The sequence below is a fragment of the Tursiops truncatus genome, chromosome 1 (assembly GCF_011762595.2).
Source record: "Tursiops truncatus isolate mTurTru1 chromosome 1, mTurTru1.mat.Y, whole genome shotgun sequence".
Lineage (NCBI taxonomy): Eukaryota > Metazoa > Chordata > Mammalia > Artiodactyla > Delphinidae > Tursiops > Tursiops truncatus.
The window spans coordinates 68,062,347-68,086,644 of NC_047034.1; the positions used below are offsets into that span (position 1 = coordinate 68,062,347).

Genomic DNA, 24,298 nt, shown 5'->3' on the forward strand with positions numbered 1-24,298 from the left:
ATTGTCCTGGGTGGGGAAATAATTCATTTAGATACAAGAGGGATGGACCTGAAATTTCTTAGACCACAAGGGTGTGGAATCCATTCATTTGGGTCAAATAACCTTGCTTTTCTACTAATGTTCAGTGGATAGGCCAATGTAAAGGTTCATACAGTGAATTTGTCATAAGGGAGGAAGAGCCTGGGGGTGGGAGACCAGTATTCAAACTGTGTAGGTCTGAGTTCCCACACTTTGTGCTCTCAACCTACCCACACATGATCTACTCCTCACATGATTTAAAGTTGGCTCAGGTCAGAAATCCCCTTGGGTGGGTACCTGCAAATTTTAGCTTCTGGATTAATCAGGGTGATTCCTAACTGGGAAACCAAAAGCAGATATTCTCTATCAGGGGTCTTTAATCTTTTCTGAGCACTGACACCTCTGAAAACAAGTAGAAGCTATGGATCCTCTCACCAGAAAAAAAACTAACACACATTCAAACAAAATGGTTCGTTCCTGTTGTGCTCGCATTAAAAAAAAATTAAAAAAAAGCAATGGGACTTCCTGTTTCTGGTGCCTAGGCCCCACCCACGAGTTGCTGAATGAAGAGAAGAGCTCAGTGCTATTTTTCTCTAACCTTAAGACACGAATTCAAGAGAGCCCTTTGGTTCTGGCCTGTCTCTAGAGTTCCTGGGAAGTTCTGGAGAGTAGCATGTGCTCCAGAAGGTGGGAACTGCGTCTGGCTCTGCAACTTCTACTGCTGCCTCATTTGTTCTTGGCAACCAGCATACAAGGTAATTTCCACAAATTGTCTGCCTCTAATTGTGCGCTGAAAGCCCTGTCAGACGGAAAAGGGAATATGGGGTGTGGCTCAACCTGGAAGTGGAGTAGGGGCTCCAGGCAGCAGGTATTTTCATCCTAGTAACAGGGCTGTGGTGAGTTGGGGAGCCTTCCTTAGCCTGGAGAATCAGACTCCATCTATTTCCCCAAGGGGATGTGACAAAATTAGGACCTTGGTGAGATGAGAAAGTAGGCCCCTCATATTTAGTGCTGTGGTTTGTCCTCTGTAAAGTCTCCTTGCATTGTGAATAACAGGAAGCTACTCTGATAGCTGCCACATTTTATGCTCAGGTGTGTTGTGCCCCTTGAGGCATTCTTTGAGACCTTTGTCTATGCAAGGAATTGTGTCATGAGCAAAGGTAAATGATGTTGTCATTGTCCCAGAGAGAGATCAAAACTGTGGGAAAGGAAACCTGTCTAGGGTCTCTGAGTGAGAGTCTGAGCAGAGGACTCAGTACCAGAGGAACCCCCAAACATCTGATTAAGAGTTCAGGTTCATTCTTCTGCCATGGGCTTGTTCTGGTCCCCTCCTGTGCTAACTTTCCTTTCCCTGTTACAGCTGCCCAGCCCTCCAGTACCTGTCTGAGAATTGAGAGCTAAGCTATTGTCTTTCTCACTATTCCTCCTAATAAATACTCAGGTCTTTTTCATTTAAGGGGCTTTAATGCTCACCACAATGGAAAAAAATGAGTAAAAGTGAATGTTCGTATGGGAAACAAATATAACATCATAGAATTATGACAGTATGTAACTTTTAGGGAGATGAGATAGCAATGCTTGAAGGAAACCCTGTTGGCCACTCATGCAAGGCCTCTCAGGGTGGTAATACATTGGATCTGGTTTATGACAAGTTTAGGAGAGGAAGAAATTTTTCTCTACCCTTCTAGATTCTTCTGACTGGTCTAAGAATTAAATTGACATGAGACATATTAACAAGAGAAAATCAGAGTTTAATATTGCATACATGGGAGAAACCCAGAAAACCTGAATAACTTGCCATAATGGCTGAAGCCCTCACTTTAAATACCATCCTCAGCTAAAGACAAGAGGATGTTAAGGGTGGCAGTTCTGGGAGGTTATCAGGAAAAGCACAGTAAACAAGGGTAAGGTTGTTAGGCAGACTTAAGTTAATGCCTTCTCCGTTGATAAGAGTTTCTAGAGACTTGGTCTCCCTCTCTGTCCTCTTCCGGTACAGAGAGGGAGACACTCTTACAAATGAAAATTTCCCTTACAAATATAAATGTTTCTTACAAAAGGGTAACTCCTACATGATTTTCAGAATGTTTCTCTTTCTTTAGAAAATAACCAGCTTAAAACAATTAATATGCCAAAGAAACATATATTAGGGTGGCAAATTCTGCTCCTTTAGGCTGTGTAAGCCTAGATACATGATATATTCAGGGTACTCATGGCTGTGTGGGCTCCATGGGACTGAGTTTACTCATAGGGCACTGATATGACCTTGGGAGTGGGGGCTGGCATGAATTATTCATCCAATTGTTGGGAAAGATAGAGATGCCAAGAGAACTGGAATATTTCAGGACTTTTCTAGACCTAGGTCAATGTGTCTAAATCTTTTTATGCCTCGATTATGCCTACAGATGGTCCTTTTAACCCCAATTTATGACTCCCTCACCCCATAACCACATTTCATCTAAATTTAACTTTGCTGTTTGCCTTGAAGGAGGTTCTGTCTCTCTTACCTCTAGGTCTATACAAATGCCTTTCCTCCTGCCTAAAATTTCCTTCACTCTCTTCTCTTCAGCTCCTCCCTTAGCATTCCATTTTCATGTGACTTCCTCCTGGAAACCTCAGACTCCAAGTTATGGTTGGTGAACTGCTTGACTGTCTGTTTCCTTGAGCCCCGTGAGGACAGGGACCTTGTCCAGTGCTGAACATGGCACAGTGCCTAGAACATGGCATGGGCTCAATAAATAATTGTTAATCCTATGAATGAATGACATCAAAGAACTTCCTTTCAGGTTATCTGTCCAGATCTTCCTAGGGGTATAGTAATTCTCTCCTCCCCAGTAAGGGATGCTCTTGTGAAGAAATTTAAGAAGTAATTTTAAATCTTCTCCTTAATTCCTCCTCAGACTTGAGTTTCTCAGCTCTCTGACCTCAGGGCCCCCTCATCACTAGTAGGCATCTTCCCTGTCTCCCTTCAGTACAACAGAGTGTGGTGGAAACAGCTTGAACTGGGAATCAGAAGATCTATGTTCTGAGTTCCATGCCATGGGACTTTCTATAAATTGTGAAAGCTTCCTGAGCCTCAATTTTCTCCACTCTGTTATGGATATAACAATATGCTCACCATTTTTTCAAGGGGTTATTGTTAAGATCAAAAGAAATAAAGAATGTGAAATTGCTCTGTGATTGTGACCACATACAATTCGAGGTAGATAAGAGCTGAGAAGAACATAAGGAAACTCTAAAGCCCCGCACTCTCTCCTGAGCCACAGACCTGAATTTCTAACTGCTTTTTAAACATCTCCAGACTCTCCAAACACATTTCCAAAATCTAACTCTCCATCTTTGTTCCAGCTATCTACTGCTGCATAACAAGCCACCACAACACTGGGACTTCCTCACCTTCCAGTTAGTCATTGCAATCTGGCCGATTAAACTCATTAGACTTCCCATCTCAGGAAATGGAACTCTCTCTGTTCATCTTGTCCCCCATGACACACATCTGGAGTCTTGATATCTACTGACAAATTACTTCCTTGAAAGGTTTGTACAGGTTTGTTAAATAGTTGATCTCATTAGAGAGCTCCAGGTAACTCTATATCAATATCTTTAAAACTCACCTCTTTCAGTTCTTCAAAGTTTTACTAGAAATCACATGACTTGTTTTTAGAGTAATCAGAATTTCCCCTTTAGGACCTCTTTCTCCTTCCTGGGTAGACACTTTTTCTATGAAATTACAACTTCCTTTGATCTGAATTCCCCCCACCCCATTTTAGTTTTTCTTCTCTACAGACAAGAAACATGGGTAAGCACAGGAAAGATCTGCTTCATTTTCTGTTATAAACTACAGGAAAACACAGTTACTTTATCCTAAGCATCCACACACATAACCAACTACTTCTTCTCGATAGAATTAAATCAAAATAGTACTTTTCTTAAGGTAGTTTTCTACTTCTAAAACATGGAATTGTTAGGAAGGCAAATCAAGATTTTTTTCAATTTACTTTAAAATTTGAAAAAATACATAAATATATTATATATAAGAAAACTATAAGTGAATCTATCTTTCTGAATTTATTAGACAATCCTCTGTAACAGACTAAACCACCACCTTGTTATCCCAAATTATATAATGGCTGTACATTAATTTTTGCAATCTATATTAGTAATATTAATGCATCTTTCTTCAACTTGTGATTGGATTAAAGAATCCTTCCAGAAGACTAGAATATTTTTTTCCCTTTTTTTATGGTTAATCAAGCATTCTTTCTACTGTTTCTATCTTTAGGTTCATGTTGCTTTTTAAGCCCACCCTTTCATTAGATATTTCATAGCAAAACTCACTTTTCTTTTATTAAATTAATTTTTATTTTATATTGGAGTGTAGTAGATTTACAATATTGTGTTAGTTTTATACGTAAACATATATTCATTCTTTTTCAGATTCTTTTCCCCAAACTCACTTTTCCATTGCTATTCTAAAGCATTAGTCTCAGCCCATGAGAGGCTGCTGGGTTTATATTTCAAGGTTTCCCTTAGCTGCTTTTTATTGATTTCTTGATACTGAAACCATGAATGCTCTACTCAACACTTTTTTTTAAATATCTTTATTGGAGTATAATTGCTTTACAATGGTATGTTAGTTTCTGCTTTATAGCAAAGTGAATCAGTTATACATATACATATGTTCCCATATGTCTTCCCTCTTGCATCTCCCTCCCCCCCACCCTCCCTATCCCACCCCTCTAGGTGGTCACAAACCACCTACCTGATCTCCCTGTGTTATGCGGCTACTTCCCACTAGCTATCTATTTTACGTTTATATATCTATTATACGTGTATATATGTCCATGCCACTCTCTCACTTTGTCACAGCTTACCCTTCCCCCTCCCCATATCCTCAAGTCCATTCTCTAGTAGGTCTGTGTCTTTATTCCTGTCTTACCCCTAGGTTCTTCATGACACTTTTTTTTCTTCTTAGATTCCACATATATGTGTTAGCATATGGTATTTGTTTTTCTCTTTCTGACTTACTTCACTCTGTATGACAGACTCTAGTTCCAACCACTTCACTACAAATAACTTAATTTTGTTTCTTTTTATGGCTGAGTAATATTCCATTGTATATATGTGCCACATCTTCTTTTTTTTTTTAACATCTTTATTGGGGTATAATCGCTTTACAATGGTGTGTTAGTTTCTGCTTTGTAACAAAGTGAATCAGTTATACATATACATATGTTCCCATATGTCTTCCCTCTTGCATCTTCCTCCCTCCCACCCTCCCTATCTCACCCCTCCAGGCGGTCACAAAGCACCGAGCCAATATCCCTGTGCCATGCGGCTGCTTCCCACTAGCTATCTACCTTACTACGTTTGTTAGTGTGTATATGTCCATGACTCTCTCTAGCCCTGTCACAGCTCACCCTTCCCCCCCCATATCCTCAAGTCCGTTCTCCAGTAGGTCTGCGTCTTTATTCCTGTCTTACCCCTAGGTTTTTCATAACATTTTTTTTCTTAAATTCCATATATATGTGTTAGCTTACGGTATTTGTCTTTTTCTTTCTGACTTACTTCACTCTGTATGACAGACTCTAGGTCTATCCACCTCATTACAAATAGCTCAATTTCGTTTCTTTTTATGGCTGAGTAATATTCCATTGTATATATGTGCCACATCTTCTTTATCCATTCATCTGATGATGGGCACTTAGGTTGTTTCCATCTCTGGGCTATTGTAAATAGAGCTGCAATGAACATTTTGGTACATGACTCTTTTTGAATTTTGGTTTTCTCAGGGTATATGCCCAGTAGTGGGATTGCTGGGTCATATGGTAGTTCTATTTGTAGTTTTTTAAGGAACCTCCATACTGTTCTCCACAGTGGCTGAACCAATTCACATTCCCACCAGCAGTGCAAGAGTGTTCCCTATTCTCCACACCCTCTCCAGCATTTATTGTTTCTAGATTTTTTGATGATGGCCATTCTGACTGGTGTGAGATGATATCTCACTGTAGTTTTGATTTGCATTTCTCTAATGATTAATGATGTTGAGCATTCTTTCATGTGTTTGTTGGCAGTCTGTATATCTTCTTTGGAGAAATGTCTATTTAGGTCTTCTGCCCATTTTTGGATTGGGTTGTTTGTTTTTTTGTTATTGAGCTGCATGAGCAGCTTGTAAATTTTGGAGATTAACCCTTTGTCAGTTGCTTCATTTACAAACATTTTCTCCCATTCTGAGGGGTGTCTTTTCGTCTTGTTTATGGTTTCCTTTGCTGTGCAAAAGTTTTGAAGTTTCATTACATCCCATTAGTTTATTTTTGTTTTTATTTCCATTTCTCTAGGAGGTGGGTGAGAAAGGATCTTGCTGTGATTTATGTCACAGAGTGTTCTGCCTATGTTTTCCTCTAAGAGTTTGATAGTTTCTGGCCTTACATTTAGGTCTTTAATCCATTTTGAGCTTATTTTTGTGTATGGTGTTAGGGAGTGATCTAATCTCATACTTTTACATGTACTTGTCCAGTTTTCCCAGCACCACTTATTGAAGAGGCTGTCCTTTCTCCACTGTACATTCCTGCCACCTTTATCAAAGATAAGGTGTCCATATGTGTGTGGGTTTATCTTTGGGCTTTCTATCCTGTTCCATTGATCTATCTTTCTGTTTTTGTGCCAGTACCATACTGTCTTGATTACTGTAGCTTTGTAGTATAGTCTGAAGTCAGGGAGCCTGATTCCTCCAGCTCCTTTTTTCGTTCTCAAGATTGCTTTGGCTATTCGGGGTCTTTTGTGTTTCCATACAAATTGTGAAATTTTTTGTTCTAGTTCTGTGAAAAATGCCAGTGGTAGTTTGATAGGGATTGCATTGAATCTGTAGATTGCTTTGGGTAGTAGAGTCATTTTCACAATGTTGATTCTTCCAATCCAAGAACATGGTATATCTCTCCACCTATTGGTATCATCTTTAATTTCTTTCATCAGTTTCTTATCATTTTCTGCATACAGGTCTTTTGTCTCCTTAGGTAGGTTTATTCCTAGATATTTTATTCTTTTTGTTGCAATGGTAATGGGAGTGTTTTCTTGATTTCACTTCAGATTTTTCATCATTAGTATATAGGAATGCCAGAGATTTCTGGTCATTAATTTTGTACCCTGCTACTTTACCAAATTCATTGATTAGCTCTAGTAGTTTTCTAGTAGCATCTTTAGGATTCTCTATGTATAGTATCATGTCATCTGCAAACAGTGACAGCTTTACTTCATCTTTTCCGATTTGGATTCCTTTTATTTCCTTTTCTTCTCTTATTGTTGTGGCTAAAACTTTCAAAACTATGTTGAATAAAAGTGGTGAGAGTGGGCAACCTTGTCTTGTTCCTGATCTTAGTGGAAATGCTTTCAGTTTTTCACCATTGAGGATGATGTTTGCTGTTGGCTTGTCATATATGGCCTTTATTATGTTGAGGAAAGTTCCCTCTATGTCTACTTCCTGCAGGGTTTTTATCATAAATGGGTGTTGAAGCTTTCTCTGCATCTGTTGAGATGATCATATGGTTTTTCTCCTTCAATTTGTTAATATGGTAGGTGTTAGCTCTTCTCTAAATGTTTGATAGAATTCGCCTGTGAAGCCATCTGGTCCTGGGCTTTTGCTTGTTGGAAGATTTTTAATCAGAGTTTCAATTTCAGTGCTTGTGATTGGTCTGTTCATATTTTCTATTTCTTCCTGATTCAGTCTTGGCAGGTTGTGCATTTCTAAGAATTTGTCCATTTCTTCCAGATTGTCCATTTTATTGGCATAGAGTTGCTTGTAGTAATCTCTTATGATCTTTTTTATCTCTGCAGTGTCAGTTGTTACTTCTCCTTTTTCATTTCTAATTCTATTGATTTGAGTCTTCTCCCTTTTTTTCTTGATGAGTCTGGCTAATGGTTTATCAATTTTGTTTATCCTTTCAAAGAACCAGCTTTTAGTTTTATTGATCTTTGCTATCATTTCCTTCATTTCTTTTTCATTTATTTCTGATCTGATTTTTATGATTTCTTTCCTTCTGCTAACTTAGGGGTTTTTTTGTTCTTCTTTCTCTAATTGCTTGAGGTGCAAGGTTAGGTTGTTTATTCGAGATGTTTCCTGTTTCTTAAGGTAGGATTGTATTGCTATAAACTTCCCTCTTAGAACTACTTTTGCTGCATCCCATATATTTTGAGTCGTCGTGTCTCCATTGTCATTTGTTTCTAGGTATTTTTTGATTTCCTCTTTGATTTCTTCAGTGATCACTTTGTTATTAAGTAGTGTATTGTTTAGCCTCCGTGTGTTTGTATGTTTTACAGATCTTTTCCTGTAATTGATATCTAGTCTCAAAGCGTTGTGGTCAGAAAAGATACTTGATACAATTTCAATTTTCTTAAATTTACCAAGGCTTGATTTGTGACCCAAGATATGATCTATCCTGGAGAGTGTTCCATGAGCACTTGAGAAAAATGTGTATTCTGTTGTTTTTGGATGGAATGTCCTATAAAATTCAATTAAGTCCATCGTGTTTAATGTATCATTTAAAGCTTGTGTTTCCTTATTTAGTTTCATTTTGGATGATCTGTCCATTGGTGAAAGAGGGGTGTTAAAGTCCCCTACTATGAATGTGTTACTGTTGATTTCCCCTTTTATGGCTGTTAGTATTTGCCTTATGTATTGAGGTGCTCCTATGTTGGGTGCATAAATATTTATAATTGTTATATCTTCTTGGATTGATCCCTTGATCATTATGTAGTGTCCTTCTTTGTCTCTTCTAATAGTCTTTATTTGAAAGTCTATTTTGTCTGATATGAGAATTGCTACTCCAGCTTTCATTTGGTTTCCATTTGCATGGAATATCTTTTTCCATCCCCTCAGGTTCAGCCTGTATGTGTCCCTAGGTCTGAAGTGGGCCTCTTGTAGACAGCCTATATATTAGTCTTGTTCTTGTATCCATTCAGCCAGTCTGCGTCTTTTGGTGGGAGGATTTAATCCATTTACATTTAAGGTAATTATGGATATGTATGTTCCCATTCCCATTTTCTTAACTGTTTTAGGTTCGTTATTGTAGGTCTTTTCCTTCTTTTTTGTTTCTTGCCTAGAGAAGTTCCTTTAGCATTGTTGTAAAGCTGGTTTGGTGGTGCTGAACTCTCTCAGCTTTTGCTTGTCTGTAAAGGTTTTAATTTCTCCATCAAATCTGAATGAGATCCTTGCTGGGTAGAGTAATCTTGGTTGCTAGGTTTTCTCCTTCAACACTTTCAATATGTCCTGCCACTCCCTTCTGGCTTGCAGAGTTTCTGCTGAAAGATCAGCTGTTAACCTTATGGGGATTCCCTTGTGTGTTATTTGTTGTTTTTCCCTTGCTGCTTTTAATATGCTTTCTTTGTATTTAATTTTTGACAGTTTGATTAATATGTGTCTTGGCATGTTTCTTCTTGGATTTATCCCATATGGGACTCTCTGTGCTTCCTGGACTTGATTAACTCTTTCCTTTCCCATATTAGGGAAGTTTTCAACTATAATCTCTTCAAATATTTTCTCAGTCCCTTTCTTTTTCTCTTCTTCTTCTGGAACCCCTATAATTCGAATGTTGGTGCGTTTAATGTTGTCCCAGAGGTCTCTGAGACTGTCCTCAGGTCCTTTCATTCTTTTTTCTTTATTCTGCTCTGCAGTAGTTATTTCCAGTATTTTATCTTCCAGGTCACTTATCAGTTCTTCTGCCTCAGTTATTCTGCTATTGATCCCATCTAGAGTATTTTTCATTTCATTTATTGTGTTGTTCATCATTGTTTGTTTCATCTTTAGTTCTTCTAGGTCCTTGTTAACTTTCTTGTATTTTCTTCATTCTATTTCCAAGATTTTGTATCATCTTTACTATCATTATTCTGAATTCTTTTTCAGGTAGACTGCCTATTTCCTCTTCATTTGTTAGGTCTGGTGGGTTTTTATCTTGCTCCTTCATCTGCTGTGTGTTTTTCTGTCTTTTCATTTTGCTTATCTTACTGTGTTTGGGGTCTCCTTTTTTGCAGGCTGAAGGTTTGTAGTTCCTGTTGTTTTTAGTGTCTGTCCCCAGTGGCTAAGGTTGGTTCAGTGGGTTGTGTAGGCTTCCTGATGGAGGGTACTAGTGCCTGTGTTCTGGTGGATGAGGCTGGATCTTGTCTTTCTGGTGGGCAGGTCCACGTCTGGTGTGTGTTTTGGGGTGTCTGTAGACTTATTATGATTTGGGGCAGCCTGTCTGCTATTGGGTGGGGTTGTGTTCCTGTCTTGCTAGGTGTTTGGCATAGGATGTCCAGCACTGTAGCTTGCTGGTCGTTGAGTGAAGCTGGGTGCTGGCGTTGAGATGGAGATCTCTGGGAGATTTTCGCCGTTTGATACTATGTGCAGCTGGGAGGCCTCTTGTGGACCAGTGTCCTGAAGTTGCCTCTCCCACCTCAGAGGCACAGCACTAACTCCTGGCTGCAGCACCAAGAGCCTTTCATCCACACGGCTCCTTAATTTGGGATGATTCGTTGTCTATTCATGTATTCCACAGATGCAGGGTACATCAAGTTGATTGTGGAGCTTTAATCCGCTGCTTCTGAGGCTGCTGAGAGAGATTTCCCTTTCTCTTCTTTGTTCTCACAGCTCCCAGGGGCTCAGTTTTGGATTTGGCCCCGCCTGTGCATGTAGGTCGCCGGAGGGCGTCTGTTCTTTGCTCAGACAGGACGGGGTTAAAGGAGCCGCTGATTCGGAAGCTCTGGCTCACTCAGGCCGGGAGGTAGGGAGGGTCACAGAGTGCGGGGCAGGCCTGCGGCGGCAGAGGTCGGCGTGACGTTGCAGCAGCCTGAGGCGTGCTGTGCGCTCTCCCGGGGGAGCTGTCCCTGGATCCCGGGACCCTGGCAGTGGCGGGCTGCACAGGCTCCCCGGAAGGGGGGTGTGGATAGTGACCTGTGCTCGCACACAGGCGTCTTGATGGCGGCAGCAGCAGCCTTAGCGTCTCATGCCCGTCTCTGGGGTCCGCGCTTTTAGCCGCAGCTCGCGCCCGTCTCTGGAGCTCCTTTAAGCAGCGCTCTTAATCCCCTCTCCTCGCGCACCAGGAAACAAAGAGGCAGGAAAAAGTCTCTTGCCTCTTCGGCAGGTGCAGACTTTTCCCCGGACTCCCTCCCGGCTAGCCGTGGTGCACTATCCCCTTCAGGCTGTGTTCACGCTGCCAACCCCAGTCCTCTCCCTGGGATCCGACCGAAGCCCGAGCCTCAGCTCCCAGCCCCACCCGCCCCGGCGGTGAGCAGACAAGCCTCTCGGGGTGGTGAGCGCTGGTTGGCACCGATCCTCTATGCGGGAATCTCTCCGCTTTGCCCTCCGCACCCCTGTTGCTGCGCTCTCCTCCGCGGCTCCGAAGCTCCCCGTCTCCGCCACCCGCAGTCTCCGCCCGCAAAGGGGCTCCTAGTGTGTGGAAACATTTCCTCCTTCACAGCTCCCTCCCACTGGTGCAGGTCCCGTCCCTATTCTTTTGTCTCTGTTTTTTCTTTTGTCCTACCCAGGTACGTGGGGAGTGTCTTGTCTTTTGGGACGTCTGAGGTCTTCTGCCAGCGATCAGTGGGTGTTCTATAGGAGCAGTTCCACGTGTAGATGTATTTCTGATGTATGTGTGGGGAGGAAGGTGATCTCCGCATCCTATTCTTCCGCCCATCTTCTCTTGTCTCCTCAACACTCTTTTATGTTGTTTCTTTTGAGAGTTTCTGGGCAGCTTTTCCATTGCTCCTCTGCTGTCTATGTCATAATTGTCATCTTTTATTCCTTTATTCAGGACCCAACCATAAGACAGGGCTGCTTCACTGGCCCAGTTTGGGCACAGTATGATACTTAAGAAACACAGTTCATTGGTCATAAGTAATTAAATAGTAACTCAAATTTCTACTTGAAGTCTCTCAAAGGATGTTAAAGGGAATCCAATTTATAAGTTATAGTGATACTTCCTATCATATCCTCTCCTGTCCTCTTCAGTCTTCTCAAACCATCCCATTCATCTGCTGCCCAGAGATTCTCACTCCTTTGAGCCTTAGTACTATAGCACCCCTATTTCCTAAACCAACCTGAGTGGCCCCTGTTTTTCTTCTCCTTTCCTCTCTGCCTTTTCAGTCCAAACCAATCTTAAGAAGTAAGTAAAAAAAAAAAAAAAAAAAAAAAAAAAAAAAAAAAAGCTAAGGGAGAGTAAAAGTAAGAAAAATGTGACTAGTAGGAGGTCATGAGGAGACAACTGGGAACACTTATGTATGCATTTTTGTCCCTGCCATTCATTCATTCATTCTTTCATTCTATACTAAACAACAAATGTGAGCCAAATATTGTGGGGATTGAGTAAGACATGGTCTTTGCCTTTGAGAAGCTCACAATCTTAGTGACTATGTGTCTGTTATAGTTTCTCCCTCCCCCTTACACTGTAGTTTGAAGTTTTTTTGAGCATGTTGGGGATACCCTGGACAAACAAGATCTCATTGTTATAAAGCAGACTCCATTCTCACAAGGAGAAATGATGTGTATTATACCTGGGTCTGGATCATGACTTGAGTCTATATGCTCCATTCTTCATTCCTCATTGTGTTCATCTTCATTCCTCCTTCCCCAAGGGAGCTTCAGGTAAGTTTTCTGGTCCTACCCTGGTGCTGGGGCCTCTTTCTTATCATCACATGTCCTAGCCAAAGACCTGGTTCTGTTTTTCTTTTGTGCATGCTGATGTCTTTTACTTTTAGACCTAGCCTACAAGTGAAAGCTTCTTCAGGAGCTGCTACAGGTTTTTGGATTTTTGGCCCCTACTTCAACATTCTTCACTCTTCCAGATTCACACATAGGCATTCATTCCTTAAAAATATATCATTAGTCTAGTCCTTATTTTACCACTGTTTTGGTACAATAAAGTAAGTTCAGCAGGCAGTTGTTAAACATCTCAGTACTTAATGCATAGTACTAGATGTTATGGATACAAAATTAACGTAGGTAATAATAATAAAACAATACATGACATTTATTGAATACTTACTAATCTTCCAAGTATTAGTCTAAGTACTTTATGTGTATTGATTATTTGTATTAATTTAATTGTATTCTAAGCATTTATTTGTGTAACTCTGGGTCAGGGTTCTTTAGAGTAAAAAGAACCAATGGGATATATATAAATATATAGAAAGAGATTTATTATGAGGCCCATGCAGTTATGGAAGTATAACCCATATTATGTACTTCTTTGGAGAAGTCCCATGATCTGCCACCTGCAAGATGGAGGCCAGGAAAGCTACAGGTGTAGTTCCAGTACAAATCCACAGGCCTTAGAATATATAGACTCATGATTTGAGTCTATATGTTCTGTGTTCTTCATTCTCAGTGGACTCATCTTCATTCATCCTTCCACAGAGAGTCTTCAGGGGAGCCAATGGTCTAATTCCTAGTTCAAGTCCTAAGGTCCAAGGACCAGGAGCACTGATGTCCAAGGGTAGGAGAAGATGGATATCCCAGCTCAAAGTAGAAAGCAAATTTGCCTTTTTTTCCTGCCTTTTTGTCCTATTCTGGCCCTCAGTAGATTGGATGATGCTCACACACATTGGTAAGGGTGATCTTCTTACTCCGTCTACTGATTCAAATGCTAATCTCTTCCAGAAAAACCCTTATAGATGATCCAGAAATAGTGTTTTACCAGCTGTCTGGGCATCCTTTAACTCAGTAAACTTGACACATGAACTTCACCTTCACAAACTCTGTAAGATAAATACTAAAACAAATGCAGAGATGTTAGGTAAAATGCTCAAGGTTATACAGCTAATAAGTGGGCCAGGATTTGCATAATCTAATTCCAGAACCCATGATCTTTTTTTTTTCTTTTCTTTCTTTATTTAGTTTTGGCTGTATTGGGTCTTTGTTGCTTCACACAGGCTTTCTCTAGTTGTGGCGAGCTGGGGCTACTCTTTGTTGCAGTGTACAGGCTTCTCATTTCAGTGGCTTCTCTTGTTGTGGAGCACGGGCTCTAGGCACGTGGGCTTCAGTAGTTGTGGCACGCAGGCTCAGTAGTTGTGGCTCATGGGCTCTAGAGCACAGGCTCCGTAGTTGCGGCTCATGGGCTTAGTTGTTCCACGGCATGTGGGATCTTCCTGGACCAGGGCTCGAACCCCTGCATTGACAGGCAGATTCCTAACCATTGCACCACCAGGGAAGTCCCCAGAGCCCATGATCTTAACCATCATACTACAATGGAAAATGAGTTAAACTCATAAGACTCATTTTTTGTCCTTAGGAAGCATGTGATCTGGTGATAAAGGCAAGTAATAGATATTAAATGGATCACTTTAATATGATATGAGTTCTAAGATATAGACATGCACAGGATATTGTAGCTTTCCGTCCTCCTTCCTTCACCACCTATGTGTAATGATTCAAAAAAAGCCATCCTGGTGGTTGGCTGTGACTTCTTACTGAGAAATAAAGCGGTTAATTGTGGCTTGTGCTATCTTCCTAAGCATATGTCTGAGACTTGTTGGAGAGTCTACCAAGGATGACCTAGGCCAGCAGTTCTTAACCAGAATGAAGGCAGGAAGATTTTTTCCTCCCAGGGGGCATTTGGCATTGTCTGGAGATATTTTTGATGGTCACAACTGGAATGATGCTACTGGCATCTAGTGGGCAGAGGCCAGGGAGGCTGCTAGATATCATACAATGCACAAGGACAGCCCTTCACAACAAGGAATTCTCTGGTCCAAAAAGTCAATAATGCCAAGGTTGAAAAACACTGACCTAGGCTGTCAGAGATTATAAAGTACGGAATGGATCAATCAGAAACACTCTGGAAATAAATGCCTGTGTGTGTTTGTGAATGCGCCAGGCAAAAATTAAATGCTCCATAACTGGTTGTTGAATGGATAGATGGATGGTTGGAAGGATTAGTGACTAGGAACTTGAAAGACCTGGGGACACAGGCATTTTGAATCTTTATTGAAAAGAATGTTTTCGGGAACGATAGACATGTGGAAAGTAAATAGGTATAGACACGATGTTAAACAATATGAAGTTTTTTGTGACAGTATATGAGGTAAGAGAGATATAGATCATATTTCTTCTTTCCTCTACCATTAGCTTTTTTCTACTGCTCTTTCTCAGCCTATACATTTACACTTAGTTTTCCTCCCTCCACAGAGAGAGTTAGCAGACCTTCCTTCATCTTATGTCTTCTGGCTATCACCTTTTCTTTCTCCTTGCATTCAAGAAACCAGGGTTTTTAGAACTGAGGCTTATACAATTTGGAGTGCCCTCATGAGAAAGAGAACAGAACTGTAAATACAAATAGGAACAAAAATGAATGTAGTTAGGATGAGAAAAGAAAGCCCAGTGTATCACAAGTTTTTTTAAAAGCTGACAAATACAAAAATCACGAAAGCCAGAAAAATAGCACAATATTTTTATTAATAAAATGCGTTCACTCTCCTATAATACTTTGCCACTGACTAACTCTGGTTCCCTTTCCTTTCTAACCTTGTTTCTCCTTCACTTCTTACCTACTGCTGGAGAACTAAATTGAAACACAAGGAACACAAGCACAGAGAGGAGACGTGACTCGTCATCATTTTCTTTGAAAATGTCCTATTAGGAGAGTAAGGGAGAGAGCAAGGGCTGGCTCAGTGTCCTTTTTCTTTATCCTCTAGGGCAGAATTAGACGGATTATGAGCACATCTCCTGTTCTCATGCCCACTTCTCAAGCTCTGACTATCATTGAGTTCCTGATCAGGGGTCAGGCCCTCTGATAGAGATCATACTCACTGCTCCCAAGCAAAAGGCTCTTCCTTCTTCTTTGTTCCACCAGCCCAGGCCAAAGCCTGGGCCACTGGGCAGCTCTGCCTTTTTTAAAATGGGTCTCACTCACTCTGCCTCTCATTGACAGATTATTCAAAATATGCCATCTCCGGCAGCAACGTGAGTCTGTCAATCTCCAGTTTGCCGACGAAAAACAAATCACTCACCTGGCTTTATACTACTGACCAGAAGATTGTAGAATGTGATCCCGTTCAGCTTAAATACTTCAATACTAAATTTAAGGACAGGGTCATGCTTGATTGTCAAAGTGGCACACTGCACATCTATAACGTCCAGAAGGAGGACAGCAGCACTTACCTCCTGAGGGTGCTGAAGGACTCTGGGTACGAGGACGAATGGAAGATCCCACTGGAGGTGCTTGGTGAGTTAGGGGAACCAAAGGGCAAGTCCCCACTCCAGAGCCCTGGACAGACCACTGGGAGGGGACTCTCCCTGGGAGGGGGAGGGAAAAACCTCAGGATAGGCTTAATTCATTTCTCCTGGAGCCAGTTCCACTTGGAAGTGAGGCTGGGCCAGCCAGACTCGAAGTAGATTACTCTGGGACATTTAAAACCTCTTCTGACATTAAGGAGTCTAAGATTTGAAGATAAAGAAAACAGTAAGGATGGTTTCCTCTCTATTCTCTTCATGCTCTCCTGTGATCAACCCAAATCAGTTCTGAGCTCTTCTTAATAACATAACTGAACAAAGACTTCATCAAACATAAGGAAAAAGATAGAAGAGATAAAGGATTGGGCAAGAGCCATTCAAGAGTGTTTTTACCTTACTGAATGGGTGGGAAAAAAACTTCCACTCCTAGTGCCAGCCTAACGAGTATAAGTGAAGTAAGGGCTAGAACATTATACTTGGAGTCAGACAGACCTGGGTTTAAAACCCTGGTCAATAACTTACTAGTTGTGTGAACTTGGAGAAAGATCTTGCCATCTCTGCCCCATTAGGTAAGATTCTGTTGATGGCAAGCGATGGAGACCAATTTGATGTACCTTTAGCAAAAAAGAATTTCTTAAAAAAAAAAAACTAGGACTATTTAAAGCAATGCAAGGAGTTTAGAAGAGTCAAGAAGGGCTGAAGGGAAGGAAGAATGGTCTAAGAGGCTAAAATCCCCTTCTCACTCACTTCCTCCATGTCATACGGCCTGAAAGTTCAAGACGTACTGGGAACAGGAAAGATTCAAAGGCTCTTACAGTGGTTTTAAAAAAAAATCCCAAATTTGTATCATTTACCAAATTCTGTGGTAAATACTCCCACCACAGCCACCTCCAAACTGCTAATGGTTTCACAACCAGCTTGCAAAATTTCTGAATATCTTAAAATCCACAAGCTGGCTTAGCTTTAGCACACTTGCCTAGGGATAAGACCCTGAGGTTGCGATTAGCAGAAGAATTATCCTTCAGTCCAGCCCAGGAATTTCTGACAGCTCAAAGGGGGCATCTTGGAGCCAGTCTGCCCTAGCTCGCTCTGTCCACAATGTGCTCAGGGTTGTGCTGCTCACCATGGGAAATGAGGATGGTATGCAAGACTTGAGTCCAGACCACAGGAAATGATGGAAGACAGTATGAAGATTGCTCATGTAAAGTATGCAGGAGGAGTCCAGCAATCTGATAGGGTTTCACGGAGGAGATGGATCTAGAGTTCAGGAGGTCAGATGGCAGAGCCTCCACTGCCCCTCACAGACATATGATCCAGAGGCCAGCACTGATTGGGTCAATTCTCTGCCACATTTTAATCCTATGACATCTGAGCTGTATTGATTCTGTGTTTTACGCTTGACCAGAAGGAAAAGACCCCAGAGGATTTCAGGTAAAGCAGTCCTAGTCAAGGAAGGAGCAGATGATGGGATTACCTCTCAACAAATCTGGCTGCAGGATGACATCAGTGAAGATGCTGTGACCTCCAACATGCATGTAACGCTTACACCCTGCAAAAGCACTTTCTCATGGATGATGGCATTGTATATTACTAACATGAGTCATCCTACATGCAAGAAAGAAGTTCAAGGGATCAATTATCTTGCCTAATGTCACTCTACCAGGACCAAGTCCAGGACCCAGGCTGGTCTCACTGTAAAGCAAGTGTTTTGTCTTTTCTATTGCATAACTGATTCATCCATCCATCCATCCATCCATCCATCCATCCATCCACCTATCCCTTTCATCAGATACTTATAGAATACCTGCTCTGTGGCTGGCACTGAGATACCAAAGTTAACTGACGCAGTGCTGTTCATCACTACTGACTTTTGCTGGGAATTCCATGAGGTTCTTCTCTGTAGTTCTGCCAGCATCCAGGAAAGGTATAGGGTGGTACCCCTTACCCCAGGACTCTTGCTGAATCTGAGCCCAAGAACTCTTGAAGGACTGATAGACCAAGGTGCCAAGTGTGGACCATTGTTAGAGAAGGGGCCCTGAGCAGCTCAGACAGTTGGGATATCAAGTCCAACCCCGCTGATATCTATGCTAAACCTCTGTTGTTCTTTCTGGCCCACAGATTGTCATAACCCCATTTTTGTTTCTGGGTGCATGGCTCCCCCTTCTGGATCCAGCTTAGCTTCACTCCAAGGAGTAGCTCTTTCAGTCTGAAGCCTCCAGAGGTCAAAACTGCTCACTGGCTCCCTCTGCAGGGGCCTCTTCTCCATGACTGCTCCTGCAGCCCTCTGGGGCTCCCTTTGTACTTTGTTGGCGAAACCCTCCCAGCATAAATGCTTCATAAATGCATAAACCCATTGTCTCATCTTAACATATTCATTTTTAGACCCTGTACCAAAGCCTGTCATAGAAGTCAAGAAGACACAGGAAGGGAACAAGTGTAACCTGACCTTGTCCTGTGTGATCCAGGACCAGTCTGCAAACTACACCTGGTATGCAGAGTCCTTTCCAAAAGAGTTCCAGAGCAGTGTGCTTGAAGTGACTCATACACCACAAAACTACTCCAGTTCTTATACCTGCCAAGTCAGCAATCCTGTGAGCAGCCAAAATTACACAGTCAACTTCACTTCACCCTGTGTACTGGGTAAGAGATACTGCCAAGGGAGCTGAGGTGGGCACAGGGTAACTAGTTTTCTCTTGAAGGAAGAAAAGCGTGGAGAACTTATTCAGCCTCCTGGCACAGAAATTAGTGGAGAATCCTAAAGGCATGGAAGACTTGGGTTCTCTAAGGTTTCACTGCCTTGCTGAGAGGGTTCACCGCCTCTCAGCAGCTCACCTCGGCTTTGTGGAGCTCAGGGTCCTCATCTGCAAAGGGCAGTTGGCACAGGGGCTCTGATTTCCCCTTCTCCTGCCGTGCTCTAACAGTGCATCATCCTGGAATCTGAGGCCAGTGTCCTTGCAGGATAATCTGAGATTTCAGGGTGAGCAGGGAGAAAAAGGGCAAGTAGGGGAACAGTCCAGACACTGTTGGGCCGCAACACAGAGGCATTTCTGGTGGGCAGCGAAGGAAAAAAGGGCCAACTGGATGAGCATGAGTGAGAACAAGTGGTGAACAGGAGAACCTGATCCTAAGGTAGAGACTTTCTGTTCTTCCCCAGGTGTATGCTCCTTGATGAAGCTGGAAAAGCAAACTCTGGGTTTCGTGTTTCAGATTTCTCTGTCTCCTGGGAGGATCCACTCATTAGAGCATCACTCCTCGTTCTCTCTCAAGCCTACACAGGTCCCATAGTGGGGTAGCTATGAGTATAGGTTTTGGAGTCAGTTACACCTGGGATTAATCCTGGGACTGTCACTTACTAGCTAAACAAGTTACTTAGCTTCTCCAAATCATGTCCTTCTCTTTTTTTTTTCATATTTATTGGAGTATAATTGCTTTATGATGTTGTGTTAGTTTCTACTGTACAACAAAGTGAATCACTGTATGTATACATGTATTCCCATATCCCCTCCTTCTTGAGCCTCCCTCCCACCCTCCGTATCCCACCCCTCTAGGTGGTCACAGAGCACCGAGCTGATCTCCCTGTGCTACGCATCATCTTCCCACTAGCTATCTATTTTACATTTGGTAGTGTATACCTGTCAATGCTACTATCTCACTTCATCCCAGCCTCCCCTTCCCCCACTGTGTCCTCAAGTCCTTTCTCTACGTCTGCATCTCTATTCCTGCCCTGCCAGTAGGTTCATCAGTACCATTTATCTAGATTCCGTATATATGCATTAGCCTAGGGGGTTTGTTTTTCTCTTTCTGACTTACTTCACTCTGTATGAAGTCATGTCCTTCTTAAATAAGACAAAACAATAGTTCTTATCTCATACTATTATAAGGATTAAATGAGGCAATACAGATAACTACCTAGCACAGTATCTAACAAGTCCTCAATGAATGGTAGTTAACTTAGGCCCAATCCTTTTAATTCTAGAGACACTAGGGATTTGGCAACCACTTAATAAATTTGGATCACCATCTTCAGCATTTCAGGCCCTGTGCTCTCCACAGGCCTGAAATCATATCCCCAAGCCCTGGTGTACAAATCCCTCCAGAATAACTCATACCTGTGGTACCAACATTTACCTGAGATTCCTGTCATACCCAATCATCAGGGATCATGGCCCCTGGAGACATGGCTCTTTCATGGTCTTCTTGGACCCAATCTACTCTGCCCACCTGTGCTGATTTCTTTACCTCTGCTCCCACACATGAGCTATGGAAACTGTATGTTCAGTATTCTTCCCAACTAACTGGTCATGTCTCTTCTAGTCTTTACTGATATGCCCTGCTTTTCTGCCACCATAGACCCAGTATGACACTTTGCTGTCTGACCATAAGACCACCAGTTGGCTGGGTGGTCCTAACACCACCTTTATATCACCACCATATCCTGAGATCCAGAAAAAGGAAGAGAAACAATCCCTGTCCTTTATAGAATGAAAGTGGCTGCTCATTCACAGAGAGGATGAAAGCAATAATACATCTATTTTTTGAAGGGCTAAGCCCATCTTGTCACTTTTTTTTTTTTTTTTTTTTTTTTGTGTGTGTTATGCGGGCCTCTCACTGTTGTGGCCTCTCCCATTGCGGAGCACAGGCTCTGGGTGCGCAGGCTCAGTGGCCATGGCTCACGCGCCCAGCCGCTCCGCGACATGTGGGATCTTCCCGGACCGGGGCACGAACCCATGTCCCCTGCATTGGCAGGCGGACTCTCAACCACTGCACCACCAGGGAAGTCCCATCTTGTCACTTTTTAGCTATCCAAATTATCCTAGAAAAGTATCCCTAATTTATCAGTATCCTGCCTTCCCCTTCTGTATCTCTTTATTTCCCTTTCTTTTTTTTTTTTCCTACCCCTTTTTTCCTCCTATTTGGTACTGATGGTTAGTAGTGTAGAGAAACAGGGAAGGGAACTAATACTTCCTTCCCTAAAGTTAACGCATAGCATCATATTATCAACTGCACCTGAAGCTCTGCCCTACTTAATTGCTGCCCAGTGTAGGAGAGTGATTCTTTCCCAGGTCCACAGAGGTGCCAAGGTAACCTTCAAGTACAGGACTCAGCTAAGCCAGTGATATTTAAGGGATTTCTGTACTCTTTATACTTTACATCTGGGACTTTGAGCTTTGCTCAATCTGGGAAAAGGATGTCCCAGGCACATTGGGTCTAGATTGAGGGAGGAAACAATTCCCCTGCTCTATAAGCTCTCATGCCAATGTCCAGTACCCCTGCCCCTTCTCAACACATTAATCAAGACACCTAAATGTTTTGTGTTTTCTTGTTCTTTCAGCCCCATCCTCTGGAGTAGCTCGGACTGACACTTGGCTAGTGATCACGGTAACCACTGTTCTTGGTCTCCTATGGATCGGAGATGAACTCTTCTAACTCAAGAGTGGAACCTCAAGAATACAAGAAATGATCCTCATCAGTAACCAAAATATTAACCAGGACAGAAGTTCTGGTTATATAGGATGAGTGAAAGTATTGAGATGTTTACAAGGATTTTCAAATTAACTTTTTTAAACAACAATAATATTTTATTTTATATCCTCTAGTTGTTTTTTAACATACATATACACATGCATTCTTCCCATCAAAAAATGGGCAAAATGTATTATGAAATGTTTTCTTGTTGGAATAAATATTTGATATGATTGCCAAAGTGGATTCCTAAAGTTGCCCCAAATTTGTCGGACAATGCCTGCTCCATTAGCCTAGACAAACTGGAACATGGAGATACAAAGGGCAACACCTGGGACCACTGCCTCCTGTGTGCCTACGTGGCTGGGAGGTAATTTGTGCTGTCTCTAACTCTCGCTTCCACATCCTTGCCAAACCTCCTGGGGTTCCAGCTCTCAAACTCCTCCCCCACCAAGTTCTGGTCTCCTTCTCAGTGTTTTGCCTGTTCTAGCCTCTGTGAGGAACATACTTATTAGGTTTCCTGGGAATGTGGGGTCAGGCTTACTCCCCCAGAACTGAGTATGCAGCTTATTTTTTTTTTTTGCCCTGATTTTTTTACATCTTTATTGGAGTATAATTGCTTTACCATGTTGTGTTAGTTTCTGCTGTATAACAAAGTGAATCAGCTCTACGTATACATATATCCCCTCCCTCTTGAGCGTCCCTCCCACCCTCCCTATCCCACCCCTCTAGGTCGTCACAAAGCACCGAGCTGATCTCCCTGTTCTATGCAGCAGCTTCTCTCTAGCTATCTATTTTACACAGGGCAGTGATATCTGCCAGTGCTACACTCTCACTTCATCCCAGCCTCCCCTTCCTCTCCTGTGTCCACAAGTCCATTCTCTATGTCTGAGTCTCTATTTCAGCCCTGCCACTACATTCATCAGTACCATTTTTCTAGATTCCATATATATTGAGTATGCAGCTTTACCACATAAAAAGGGTCCTTCCCAAACCTCTTATTGGCAGCTGAGTTTCCTCTCCTCCTCTTTTCACCATTGTCGCTGTATGGGCAGCTCTTCATGTCCTCGTTGTGTCCTGAGATCCAAAAAACCATCAAATCGACTAAATGCTGTCACCAGGGACTTTCATTATAGGAAGGTAAGAGCTACCAGGCCCACCATCGACATAACACCTGGATTTTTTGCTGTATGTTCTCCTCCTCTAAGGTTCTGCATGGGTCTGGAGCTGAGAGGGTCACCAAAAGATGTGCTTCCCTTTCAATGAACTGTTCCACCACAGACCACTTTCTCTTTCCACCAAATCAGCCTTACCTCCCCTTCCCCTCATCATCTCTGTAGCAGAGATAATACTGTGTGTTCAACAAACCCTTTCATTTTCTTTCTGGACTTTGATGGTTAATAATTTTATGTGTCAAACCTTATTCTGGGTGTGTCTCTGAGGGTGTTTCTGGGTGAGGGTAACATTTGAATCAGTACACTGAGTAAAGCAGATTATCCTCTCCAGTGTGGGTGGGCCTTATCCAATCAGTTGAAGGCTTGAAAAGAACAAAAAGGCTTAGGCTCCCACAAGTAGGTGAGAACGCCTCCTAGCTGACTGCCTTCAAGCTGGGACATTTGGTTTTTCCTGCCTTCGGACTTGGACGGGAACTACGCCATCAGCTCTCCTGGGTCTCCAGCTTGCTAATTCAGATCTTGGGACTTGTAAACTTCCCTAATTGCATGAGCCAATTCCTCATAATAAATCTCTTTAAATGTGTGTGTGTAGTGTGCTACTGGTTCTGGTTCTCTGGAAAACCCTGACTAATACATCAGCCAATAGAAAAACTCTTTTTCCCAGCTCCCATTTCATCTAATTGGGCCCTGTACCGGGTTTTAGCCAATAGCATGTGGGTAGAATTGATGTAACAGAAAGTGAGGGACTCAGAATTGGAACCACATAATGCAAGGAGCCTCGGTTCAAGCCGTTGCTTGGAAGCCGGCTGTCTGATCTGCATTGGACATGCGTGACAAGCAAGTTTGTGTTTGTCTGTTACAACAAGATAACCTGGGCTCCCTAAGACACCCTCTCTCTTCTCTCTCAGCCCAGCCTGCAGTCCAATCCCAAACTGACCTCTGATCAGCTTGCATCCTCCAATCAGGCTGTCTAGATCTCTTTTCTGTATGCAGTGTCCTCCCCTCTTCCTTCACTTTATTTTGGGAGAGGAGGAGGTTTTGTTGGGAGAAACACACACACACACACACACACACACACACACACATACACACACACACACACACGGGCATGCATGCACACATACACATGAATGGAATAAAAGAGCATTTCTGGGGAAAGTAGTAAGAGGAAAGAAATGTCACTTTATATCACAAATCAGCATATTCCTGGGCTGCTAAAGAACAGGCACACCTCTCCAGGCATCACGTTGCTATTGGTTCTAGTTACTTAAAAACTTGCGGCAAATCCCACCTTAGTTAGCTTAGGTCACCAGCAGCAACTCTTCTCTGCCTCTCCCATCCCTTGAGGCATTGCCAGATACAAAATATGTGCGGCTCCGTACAAAATGAAAATGAAGGACCGCTTGTTCAAAAAGCAGGAAAAGAGTGCCATTAAATGTACCAAAATGAA

General features: G+C 42.3%; 1 protein-coding gene across 2 annotated transcripts; it reads left to right on the plus strand.

Annotated features, from left to right (window-relative positions):
• The first annotated feature begins 570 nt into the window (after positions 1 to 570).
• On the plus strand, positions 571 to 21,919 carry CD48 (CD48 molecule). 2 transcript variants are annotated; one of them, XM_033856385.2, is made up of 5 exons: positions 663 to 773; positions 3,364 to 3,552; positions 15,909 to 16,202; positions 18,593 to 18,850; positions 21,543 to 21,919. In XM_033856385.2, exons 3-5 carry the CDS (start codon positions 16,073 to 16,075, stop codon positions 21,635 to 21,637), a joined length of 483 nt encoding a protein of 160 aa, XP_033712276.1. In that variant the 5' UTR covers positions 663 to 773; positions 3,364 to 3,552; positions 15,909 to 16,072; the 3' UTR covers positions 21,638 to 21,919. The 2 variants fall into 2 exon arrangements, with proteins under 2 accessions (XP_019788228.1, XP_033712276.1); XM_019932669.3 differs by lacking the exon at positions 3,364 to 3,552 and having other exon boundaries at positions 571 to 773.
• Positions 21,920 to 24,298: the final 2,379 nt, after the last annotated feature.

What these genes read in the sequence shown, in the direction of transcription:
- CD48 (XM_019932669.3), top strand. Translation starts at nt 692, where the DNA reads ATGTGCTCCAGAAGGTGGGAACTGCGTCTGGCTCTGCAACTTCTACTG. An exon ending in CTTGGCAACCAGCATACAAG is followed by an intron (nt 774 to 15,908) that starts GTAATTTCCACA and finishes TCTCATTGACAG; the next exon opens with ATTATTCAAAATATGCCATC. An exon ending in CACTTCACCCTGTGTACTGG is followed by an intron (nt 18,851 to 21,542) that starts GTAAGAGATACT and finishes TTGTTCTTTCAG; the next exon opens with CCCCATCCTCTGGAGTAGCT.